Below are 12,574 nucleotides of genomic sequence, written 5' to 3'. Positions count from 1 at the left end.
GGTGTCTCGATTATTTACAAAGTCTGATTAATTTCTTGTTAGTGGGGCCAATAGTTTCTCCACTAGTGGGTCAGTTGTTTGGTTCTTTGGTTGCTTTGTTGACTGCCTGTTTGGCTAGCTCGACGCGGTAGTAGATTGATCAATAATATCCCAAGTCAGTTAATTTGTTAGCTAGTTACTCTGTTTTTATTTAGTTGAACAACCAGTTAGTTAGTTGGTTAGTTTATTAGTTGCAGTGCAGTAAAAAAGTATTTGCCCCTTTTCTGATTTATGTGTTTTTTGCATAAGTATCACTCACAAAGGTTTCAGATCATAAAACCAATTTTAATATCACACAGAGACAACCCAGGGAAATACAAAATGCAGTTTTGAAATGGTGATTCCATTTATTTAGTCATAAAAAAATAATAAAACCTATCTGGACTTGTGTGAAAAAGTAATTGCCTACTGAACCTAATTGCGAGTTGGGCAACCTTTGGTAGCGATAAAATGAATCAAACATTTATAATGATTAGTAATGAGTCTTTCAAAACACCGTAATTCCTGCCCACTCTTCTTTGCAAAATGGTTTCAAATCGGACTAATTGTATGGTTTTCTAGCATGAACTACCTTGGACTTTGCCTTGGACACTTTAGAACCTTCATCTTATTTTTTTCTGGAGCCATTCAGAAGTTGACTTGCTAGTGTGTTTTGGATCACTGTCCTGCTGCATGATCCATGAGAGGTTGAGGGGAGAAACTGATGGCCTGACGTTTAGGATCTTCTGGTAAACACCAGAATTCATTATTACGCTGATCGCAGTAAGTTGTCCTGGTACTAAGGCAGCAAAGCAACCCAATTAGTTAGTTACTGTATTTTCCGCACTATAAGGCGCACCGGGTTATAGGGCGCACCCCCAAAAAATAGTTTTTGGTACTATATTTTCCATACATAAGGCGCACCGGAGTATAAGGTGCTACAATGGGAACGTCGACAAAACAGTCAGATAGTTTAGTCAAACTTATTACCCCCTTAACATTTCGAAAGCTGGCAAAGAAGCAAACACGTGTCTCAGACATGTACGGTAACAGTGTCTGTACGATGTCACCAATCACTCAAATGCATCGTTCCAAATATCATTTCTTAGTTTCCATTTTATTTTTTGCTGGCAACTGTGTGGACAGCAAAGTAATAATTTTATCGTGCAGGGAAACAGGGTTCTTTACTGTGTATATGACGATAAACACTTTGAATTGAATTTAGTTTAAAAATACACTCATCACAGAAACGTCAAGATTGTTCTAAAACAAGATACCGGGAAAATATAAAGCCGCATAGCTCACCTAAGTTCTCTTGCAGCCATCACGTTCAATAATGATACGTAACCATGGTCTTCTTACAACCGTGAGTGTGGTAAATCAAGGAGAGTAAAATATTTACAAATACAGAATAGTAAAAAATGTTTTCTCTATGCCGTAGTGCAACCCAACGTGTGATTCACATTCATCTTTTTCGGCCAATTGCAGGCTTTGTTTTGCCCCTTTAGCCTATGCGAGCCTGTACATGATATATAGGATCCGCCCCCTTTACCTCTGAATAACTTTAGCCAATAGTGACTGATTCAAATGATGATTGACACATTGGTTAGGAAATGAAACTCCGGTATATATATCCCAGCATACACCGCGGACTACTTCGCCTTCGGGGAAAAATCTAGTCGGCGGCTGCTTGCCTTAGTTGCAAGACTTTGCGACTTAATATTGATCCATATATAAGGCGCACTGTATTATAAGGCGCATGGTCAGCTTTTGAAAAAAATAAAGGCTTTTAGGTACGCCTTATAGTCCGGAAAATACGGTAGTTAGAGTGTTGGTTGGTTGCTTGGTAGTAGTTTTATCAGTTTGTTTGTCAGTCAGTCAGTCATTAATTTCAACAAGCACTAAAAGACAGGTCTTTTGTAAATATTTTAATACTTGTTCATCATAATTAGAGATTCGAAACACCGTCACATTTTTGTGAAGTCTTAATTGGGGGCTAAATCTTTATCATGGGGTCTTCTTGAACTGGGGTCACATCCACTTAATGGAGCCTTGGTTTAGCTTGTTCTCCATGAGTTTCTATGCAACTTTGTCATGATTCAACTCCAGACACAACAAGACAGCAAAGCGTGCGTTAGTTTTTCCTTATCCAGTCCCGCGGTCGCACGTGCCTGAGCTCGCCCCATGTGGCCTTAGGGCCGAGGGTGAAGATTAGACTAATTGAATCAGCAAGCGACAGGCAGGCCCAGCAGGAAGCACACTCCATGATAAACACGAGCTCTTTTAAAATGCATAAGAAATCAATCGTCACCATCAGCCACCACGTCCTACTCTAAAGTTGTTAAAACGATAAAATTCATGACATCATTTAATAGTCAGGGTCATTACAGTGGTTCACGCCGTTGCCACGGTGGCTGGAGTCAGCGTCCTTGTCTCGTGCTGATGTGACCAACCTCTAATTCTTCTAGCAGATGACCTTTAATGCACAAGATGGCGGAGCACTAAGAGAGTATTTATTATCGCAGCGAGACCGAACAAAGTCTTGCTGGGTGTTCAGCTCCAATGAGAGAAAACACAAATGACTCCAGCTACAAACGAATGGCAACGATTTGGAGTTGTGGGCCAAATTAGGTTAAAATTTGGGCCAGGGGTCAATCCTGGAGACCTGTCTAATGTTTCATTTATGAATAAATATGCATGCCGACATCCTCATGTTAAATTTCTTTAATTTTCTTAACTGATTAGTTTTATTAAAATTGTTTTTAAATGCTCACAAATAATGCAAAATAATACATTAGGTCCCTGATTTAACCACTAAATTTGATATTTAGTTACTGCAGTTTTTTTTAAGTATTTTGAAGTATTTCTGCAGACGGATCTTTCTAGTATTTCTGTAGTATTTTGGTACAATTACTGCAGTTTGATTTTTTTTTTTTTGGGGGGGGGGGGATTATAGTAATTCCATAGTTATATTTTTTAGTATTTCTGTAGTATTTCAATTATTGTTGTATAATTTTAGTATTTTTGTACTATTGTAATTATATCCTTCTAGTAATTCGGTCGTTATATTTCTTTAGTAGTATTTTTGTAGTATATCTGTCTTTATATTCCTTTAATGATTTAGTATTATAGATTTAATGTAGTGGAATTATAGTAACATTTCTGTGGAAGTATTTTTGAAGTTTTTACAGAGTAGTATTCTTGCAGTATTTCTGTAGTATTTCCATTGTAGCAGTTTTGTAATATTACTGTAGTTGTATTTATGCAGTATTTCTGTCGTAATATTCCTGTAGTGTTATTTCTGTATCAAAGTATTTTTGTAATATAGTCTTTAGTATTTTTAAGCACTGGAATTAATATTGAGTTTTGTAGTATTTTGTTAGAAGTATTTTGCGGTAGAACACAAAGGAAGAATTGGGAAAAAGTTGGAACCAGAATAAACAAGTGTTTTTTTATTGATAGTATTTTTCTTACTACCATATCTACTTTCATTATATTAGGAACATTTTCTTTTGGCGGCTGGGATAAAAAAGCCTGACATGTTGCCTGCAGGCCATAGTTGGCCTACCCCTGATATAGATTCTGAGCTACATTTTGGTACTAATTATAAATATTCTGCACGAAATCTGAACTTTCTATCAAGCACTACGACTATTGTCTGCCAGACAGGAAGTGCCAAAGCTTGTTTGGCCGCCTAAAATTCCCAACAGCCAAGCAAGCCCTAATTCTTCCTAATCACCCCACAGGATGTTTTTGATTCGGTGCAAGCAAAGTATCGGTGACACCAACATCCGAGTGATCCAAATATCGGTAACACCACAGAGTGTCTTGTGGTCTCATCAAGAAGATCAGCTCAGTTTGTAGAAGAGCTGATGCGTGAAGCCAAAATATCTGTTGGAGGAACTCACAAGAGCTGGAAAATGTGTTGTCAAGCTTAGTGTGTGTTTAATCAAGTGTTTCTTTGTATTTGTTTGTGTGTTTTAAATTAGACATGGCTGTTGCTTTGCCAACTAATCTCTAGTACATGTTCGGTAAACACAACACACGAGAAAAATATACTTTTTGAGGGTCATTCTTGGACAGACAACCTGCCCCCCAGCCAGCCCCTCCACCCCCGAAAAATCTCGTCCTATTGCCAAAAAATGTTCGATTTTCAAATTTCGAGAAATGTGGACTTGTTTTTCCTTTATGATACGAAAATTAAAACCTAAAATGAGCAAAAATGCTTTATTTGGTTGATTGTTTTGTTGATTTCAAATATTTTTTATTGTAATCCGGGTAGAATTATTTTTTTTAAATGAGCAAAATGATCTACCATTTGCTAAAACAAATAATATTGTGTATTTTAATATTCTTTTTTTCTTTACCTAATAAAATTTGAAAATAATTATCAAAATAAGCCTCATTATTTTAATTATTGGCAAATAGACAAATAAGCCATATTATTTTGAATAAAATTAAATAAAATAATGTTGCTTAATTTAAGGATATGTTTTCCTTCTTTAATAAATTGTAAAAATAGTCCATGAAATAAGAAACATTATTGAAAATAAAATTGGTTAAAATGATATAATCTATTTTAAGATTGTATTATTTTTCTCTAAAAACAATATTTTAACATTATTCAATTAAAGTTATATAAAAAATTTTAACCTATATGATATTATATTTTCCTTCTCAAATAAAAATAAAAAACAATCCTTAAAATGAGCAACATTAACAATATAATTAATATAATTAATTTAAGATAGTTTCCTTCTCTAATTATTTGATATAACAAATGGTAGATTGTTTCTTATTTCCACCTGGATTAAGGTTTTTTTTAATTTAAAGTATCAAAATATATTCTTAAAAATAAGACAAACTTTAACAAAAATTAGCACAGTTTTCTAAGAATATATTTTTCCATCGTGAAACTTGTGCAATATCTGGTTTATACTGGAATAGTCAAGTCAAGTCATTTTTATTTGTATAGCCCTTAATCACAAAGAGTCTCAAAGGGCTGCACAGACCACAGATTATTGCAAACCATCCCCTGATCTAAAACCTACAGGAATACAGAAAGGTTTGTAAAGAAAAAGATTCATTGGAAGTTTGGCCCAGAGAAGATGGATGCTTTAGTGAGTTTTGTCCCTCAATTAAAAAAATTGAATTTGATCCTGCTGATTTATTTGCTCAAACTTTGAGAAGATAAATTCTAAAAATCCAAAATTCCAGCCCATTAGGTTAAGGTTAGGGCTAGGTCTATGGCGAGGGTTAAGGCTAGGGCTCAGACTGGAGCTAAAGTTAGGGTAGGGCTAGGGATTAGGTCTAGGGTTAGGAGTTTATCTTTAGGATTTAAGTTTAGTATTTGACTACAATATGTAATCCAAAAGATTCGTAACAGTGATCTTTAGTGTAATACATTCTATCTAGAATGTTGTATCCAGAAGATTCAGATTCTAGAGAGTTTACTCAATATAGTACATTCATATTTTTCCCAAAGATTTAATCCTGAATGCTTTTGCCACAATGGGTTTGTTCAAAAGCCATTGAAATCAAGTCTATTCCAAAAGGTTTCCTTACTCAAGAACGTCACTCACTCTCAGGCTCATTGCGTAATATCCAGTTCAGATCATTTGATTTAGAGAATTTACCAGCGCAGACAATATTACCATTAGCTTGTTTTCTGTGTCACCATCTTTCAACACAGCCAAAGCTCATCGGCAAGCTCTGCCAAGACCGACAACAATCTTGTTTATTATATCTGCAATGTTGGGGCAGGGAGACATGGTAAAAAGGGCATGAGTATGGCTCTCAAGACCCCTGATCTGGATGGTTCCATTAACACTTTCGTTCAAAGAATTTAGCCTCAGACAATGAATCCTGAAAAAAACTAGGTGCCTGATTCTGAAGAATCGTTCTAGGGTTAGGGACAGGGGTTCATCAAAGTGATGCACAAGGTAGCTCGCAAAGAACACGTGGGTTGCCGTGAACCGGGTCAGAAAGTAGCTCAACAGTGATGGATCATTTTGCTTTTCTTGGATATTTGATTTCTAACTGGCTCGGAAATCATTAACACGATCAGTGTCTCTAAAAATATGATCAATTTATCCAAAATTGTTTGTAAAATTAGCTAATTATTTATAAATAGATAAACATCTCTCAGTGCTCTTATACAAAGCAAATGTTTTAGTGGGTGACAGAGCCTATTTCTAAACCTAGATCTAATAATTTAAACCTTGTACAAACATATCAATAGCATAGTAACAACATAAAGTGATGTTAAAAAGTATCTGTACCTTTTGGAAATGCTCATCCTTCTGCATAAATCAATATCAAATGGCATCTCATCTTTTTCTGAATAACACAGATGAAAATACAGTGTCCTCTCTAGCAAGACCACTCAAACATTTATTAGTTTTCATATTGTAATGAGTTGAGCGTGCATACAATGACAGATAGGGAGAAGGTCGGATACGTAACGGAACCCTCTGTCTACGAAGACTTGAAGAGCTATTGAAATAAATTCATACCCCAAAAATAAGGTTAGGTGTGTACCCAATCACTAAAGAGCGTTGTCTGATATTCACCATGGCTCGCTCGAAAGAGCTATCTGTAGACCTGTGATCAAGAATTGTGGATTTGCATGAAGCTGGGAATGGATACAAAACCATCCCTAAAAGTCTGGATGTTCATCGACAGTCAGATAAGTTGTCTACAAATGGAGAGAATATGGCACTTTTGCTTTTTAGAATCTTAGAGGTTCCCAAAAGACTTACAGTATCTCTATGCACACATAAGCTCTATATCACAATGACCAAGAATAATGTTCATGGGATGACTCCATGTTGCTCGTTTAATATTCTTAAAAAAGGCAGAGATTTTAGCAAAATATGTTGTTGACTGATGAAACCAAAGTTTAATTGTTTTTGGTAGGACCCCTGAATGTCATGTGTGGAGGAAAAATTGACCTCTCAAATCAACCATAATGCACCCTGGACCATGCTTCATGGTCTGGAGCTGTTTGCTCCCTCGGAGCCTGAAAAATTGTAATCATTAATGAAAAAATGAATTAAAAAGGTTCAGATACTTTTTCATCGCACTGTAGCAACAAGTTATTATTTTAGAAATGCAAAAAAACTCCTAGTGCTCAGTTCCAAAAAAGTAGCTCTCCGCTTCAAAAATGTTGGTGATGCCTGGTTTAATGTAATCTACTGCCTCATTCAGGAAAATGTATAATCCCTTACAAACAGTTGAGAAGGTTGAATCCTGAGGATTCAGTCTGAAACAGTCAATCTTGTTTTTGGAAACACATTCAAAGTGAATCCATTCATTGTTTTAATCATCTGGAGCTGTCTACCTGAGACTGTTTTCTGTTTTCAACTTTCCTGAGTGTTTCTTCTGCCTTTTTCTTCTTATCTATTTCCTCCCTGTTTTCTTTTCACCTTCTTCTGCAATAGAGTAAAGATGCCGGGATCAGGACTCTGGTGATGTTGGATGAGCAGGGAGGTGAGTTACCATTGGACAACTCCGCAACTACATTTTTATATTAACTTTCTGCCCTGCCTTTCTACTGTTGCTGTGGCAACCTCCTTCTAAGCTGCTTCCCCCCATTTTAAATAGTGCAGAGCCAGAGCAAATTTGTATAGTTCTAGAAGCTATTGTTTTTGTTTATTAGAATTAAGAAGGATTTTAACACCAACTAATAATGTCATGTTTGAGTTAGTACGTTTTTTTTGTCAATCGTAATGTTGACAATTTTACTTTTTGTATATTATTTCCTACTAAATGCTGCTAACGCTAACAAGGAACAATGAGTATTAAGGCGACTTTTGAGAAATTTTTCAACTAAACATACACTTTGTTAGCTGTCATGGAATAACATGTATTATGGCTGCTTTTGGGAACATTTTCTATAAACATCACAATGATCTTTTAATCACTTATTAATGTACTTATTTAATTTATTAATCTACTAATTTAATTTTAAGCTTTGTTTTTGAACCAATGATAAAAAACACAACTTCTCACAACTTTTTCTTGCTTGATGATTCTAGAACAGGGGTGGGTAAACTATGGTCTGCATGCCAAATTTGGCTCACTTGGCTTTTAATTCAGGCCCACTGGACAAAAGGTTTTGTAAAAAAATAATGAAGAATAAATATTTTTATCACCAATGTACCTTTTTGCCCCCTACTCATAAAAAAGACATTTTTTGATTAAACATTGCGTACATTACGATTATGTAATTGTTATTTTTAGTATCATTTTATTTATTCTAACTACATACCAAAGCCATATCCCCCTCGTGGTTTGTGGCTTGAGTCAAGAATACACTCACATTCACCAAACATTCATTCCCCTTCACTCTTCCCAACCTGACAACGAACAACAAGGGGTGAGTTGCTGTGCCATGCAACATCAGCAGAGAGGCCCGACAGCATACCCTGGTTTACCCCTTCCGCATCATATTTGTTCTTAATGACTCATGCTTAACTATCCTTTGCCTTTCACATATATCCCTAGCCTAACCCTTTCATCGATTGAATTAACTGACCTCACATCAAGAGCATGTTTCACCCCATCCATCCAACAATATTTGGGCCTTTCCCTCATTTTATTTCAAACCACTTCTGCAATACATACCCTTTAGTCAAGTGGCCTTCATCCATTTTTTCAATTTGTCCAAAACATCTACAAACATTTTCATGAACCCTCTCAGTAAGCTCTCTCATTACACCTAGTTTTCTCCTGACTTCCTCATTTCTTAACATATCCATTCGTGTCACTCTACACATACTACGTGAACATCTCATTTCAAAGACAGTCAACCTTTTACACTCATTTACTCTCGAATCCCACGCCTCTGAGCCATACATCACCTTTGGTACCACCACATCTTTATACAATCCTCGCTTTGCATCAATTCGCAGATCTCTACATTTGAACAATCTGTTCATCAAACCATTGACTTTTAACCTTCACCCACGATTTTCTTCATATCCTCCTCCAAACCACCATGTTGCCACATACAAACCCAAATACTTAAAACCATCCATCCCCTGCAATTTTACACCTTTCAGACAAGGTATTAGATCGAGACTCCATATCAGCAGGTTAAGAAAAAAAACAACATTATTTTTTTCCCCTCCTGACCTGGCCGCTGTGCTGAATTTTTTTAACCCAACGTGGCAGGCGATGCAAAAGGTTTGCCCTCCCGTGTTCTAAACTGTAGAGCATAGATTTCGAAGCCATCTTACATCCCTTTAAAAAAACTGTAATCATGCATAAGTCAGTGAATGCAGTGGAGGTAGAGTAGCCTTAGCCGTTAATGGCTTCCTGCATTTTAGCATTATGAGAAGGGGATGTTAAGTACCTTGCCAATGGACCCAGGCCTCCTGCACTTGACTTTGACATCATCGACACACACGCTCACAAGCAGAAGCTTCATATTCTTAAAGGGACCGTGACGCTTGTGAATTCAAGGACAAGACTGTATTGTAAAAGGAATAATCCATCCACCTATCGGCAATTTTAATGTGTATTGATTTATTTAACAATGATTACAACACATAATTTGCACTTCATAATTACTTTGGTGCTATCTGCTTGCACCTCAATGCCAAAGAACTACGTTGAGGTGAGTTGAAAAGCTTTGTTTGGACAAAAGTACTGCTTGGCAACCTTTACATAACATCTACAGTGGTGGGGATTTTTTTCTGGTTAAGGTAGGACTCGGTCGCACACTGAAACTCATCTCCTGTCTTGAAATAGAAGTCGTCTCAGAAAATTCAACAACCCATCACAAAAAAGCCAACAAAACTCTGTAGAAGAGTCACGCATATCTGTATAATAAAAATAATTTGTGGAAAACACAAATACATTGAATCCATGTTAGCACCTTTTGTACGTCATCATCAATTTCATTTTTTGCATGATTTATTTTGTTTGTAACCCCAAATGTCATTTATAGAAACTAAACGTAAACAAAAACTGGTTTAAACTGAAAAATGTGACTTTTCATTAGAAAGATGGTGCATCAAATCTGATTCAATTCAAACTTTCTTGTTTAAAATATATTGACATGCACTGTATTTAGTCAATTGTCCACAAGTAGTCATGCCTTCTAAAAATACCTATGTTAAAAATGGAACCAATACTTAGGTCAAATTGACCAATTTTTCTGGGTTGTTTTATACAAACTGACCCAATTTTAGGGTTATTCAGCAGGGTTCTACCGGGGTCTTAAAAGCTTGAAAAGGTCTTAAATTTATTAACCGCAAATTAAGGCCTTGAAAATGTCTTACATTTAATTTACAAGACTTAAATATAATTATCAAATGTTTTCATTAACAGAAAGAGTTAAAAACCTCATAATAAGTAAACTAACAAAAGTATGGAACGGTGAGTACACATTTCCTTCCCCGCCGTCCCGGCCTGGTGCTGTTGGGCGCTGTGGTCTCACTCGGCACCCGCCTCCCGCGTTTGTATGCCAGAAAAGGTGCAGGATTGGTCTTATATATCATTGGAAGTGGTCTTGCAAACGTCTTAAAAGGTCTTTGATTTTAATGAAAAACTCCTTAGGGAACCTTTTTCAATAATGCATATCTTCTAATTTTCAAAAATGTAAAGATTATTTGGGTTTTTCTGAACAAAATGACCCAACTTGTGTATTATAAAATGAACCATTTTAAACAAATATACAATTTATTGGGGAAGAATTCTCTTGTACGCAAAAAAAAACCCAAAACATTTTAAAAGCACACATTTTGTGGGGGTTATTTCTACGAAACAACACAGGACGCTGGGTTGAATCAACCAGGCATTGCATTTGTCCATCTGTGACACAAAGTTGAATTCTTTTTGTTTTTACAGATTTGAAGTTACACTCTAACAAGACTTGGGTCATAAATGGGACCAACCCAATGCTAATGTGTATTTGACCCCTTTTCCAGGGTTGTTCTACACCAAATGACACAATTGCTTGGGTTATTCTTAACAAAAAAGAGGCAGACTGTTTCGCAAAACATAAACTGTCACAAAACGGAACGGGACTGTCTTGAAACGGGTCGGTAAGCAGGAAGTAGGAACTCATTTGCGTAGACGATCTGTCACTTTAATTGAGAAAGAAAAGTTGTCCAACACGCAAACGGACCAAAAACAAAACAAAGCAGGCTCAAATGCAGGCAAAACCACAGACTAGGCATTCAACGGATTAAACAGAACTTGCAGGAATCTCTCGGAATGTTACACCGAAGTGCAACAAAGTCCAACAAGCACAACAAGAATAAACGGGTATCAAACGGGCATGAACAGGTTTTCAACAGGGGTAAACAATGATCTGGCAAACGGCAGTTGCAAAAGGCGCGTTTAAGTACCCATAGGAGTAATCAGGAAAATACAGGTCAGCCGGTGTCAAGGGGCGGGGCCAGCTGGGCACCATGACAGTGCAGGACATGACATAAACGAATTTGGGGTGTTTTATTTTAAACAAAAATAAAATTATTTTTTTCAGATTTATCTTGCAGTATAGCACTCTAAATATAGGTACATTTAAAATAACCCATTTTGGTCAAAAATGGACTAAACCAATCCTTAGGCTTATTCGACCCATTTTTTTGTGTGTTTTTTTTGCAGAAACAACCCCTGCAAAAAAAACTTGTTTACATTTTTTGTACAAGCCTTTTTTTAAAATGGTTTATTTATTATCAAAGAGTTTTGGTCATTTTGTTTGGACCAACAGGAAAAGAAATTTGGTTGATTTGTGTAAAGCTAACAAGAAAAATTGCCAAAGTATTGGGTTTGATCCTGTTTTTGGTCCAAGTGTTTTTGTTTTTATTATCCATGTTATTTTCAGACAGAGCAATAAATTGACCCAAACTGTATCAGTACTATGGCCTTGCAGTCTAGTATGAATCAAATCCTAATCCTTCTGGATCCAACCGATTAAGATCATTCATCTTCCCAATCCATCAGTCCTAGACCCCAAGTACCAAAAACTCTCCTTAATTGGCTAAACCAGGTTAGTCCTTTTGGTACATTATCCGAAACAGGATACAACCAAAAAGTGTAACTGGTCTGCTTGACTAAATAATCTCCCCCAAAAAATGAAATAACTCCCACAAAAATTGAACAATGTTTTGGGGTTTTTTTTGTATAAGAGAATAAGTATTCATTTTTTATTAAAAGGTCTGGGTGACTTGGATTGGATCAACCCTCCAAAATTGGGTCATTTTGTCTAAACCAACCCCCACCCCCCAGAAAATTGGTTCAAATTTACCCAAATATTCAGTCTGCCTAGTTTAGGAACCAGGTGTTTTTTTTACCATCCATGGTATGTTCGGATAAAAGGATCACAAACATGGCCTTGCAGTCTTACTGTGTTGAACAAAGTATACTGAGTTGAACTGAATCAAACCGTTCTTCCCAATCGAACAGTCCTTGACACCGAGTATCAAAAACTTTACTGTTTTTTTACAACATTGGGGAGCAATAGTAATAAGTAGTCATCAAACAACAATAATGGGGGTTTAACTTGGTAATATAAACTAGCTTATCCCTTTGATGCAAATCA

General features: G+C 36.3%; 1 protein-coding gene across 2 annotated transcripts in view; it reads left to right on the top strand.

Moving 5' to 3' along the window:
- Window positions 1–12,574, top strand: part of LOC148367158 (synaptosomal-associated protein 25-A-like) — a 58,913-nt gene that overhangs the window by 29,463 nt on the left and 16,876 nt on the right. For both annotated transcript variants that reach the window (XM_088333976.1, XM_088333977.1), the window contains exon 4: window positions 7,461–7,509. In XM_088333976.1, the coding sequence (XP_088190102.1) occupies window positions 7,461–7,509 (49 nt within the window). The remainder of the gene's footprint in view (window positions 1–7,460; window positions 7,510–12,574) is intronic.

This window comes from Urocampus carinirostris, chromosome 4 (assembly GCF_059441175.1).
Source record: "Urocampus carinirostris isolate Australia breed hairy pipefish chromosome 4, RoL_Ucar_1.0, whole genome shotgun sequence".
Lineage (NCBI taxonomy): Eukaryota > Metazoa > Chordata > Actinopteri > Syngnathiformes > Syngnathidae > Urocampus > Urocampus carinirostris.
This window is presented reverse-complemented; position numbering and strand designations above follow the sequence as displayed.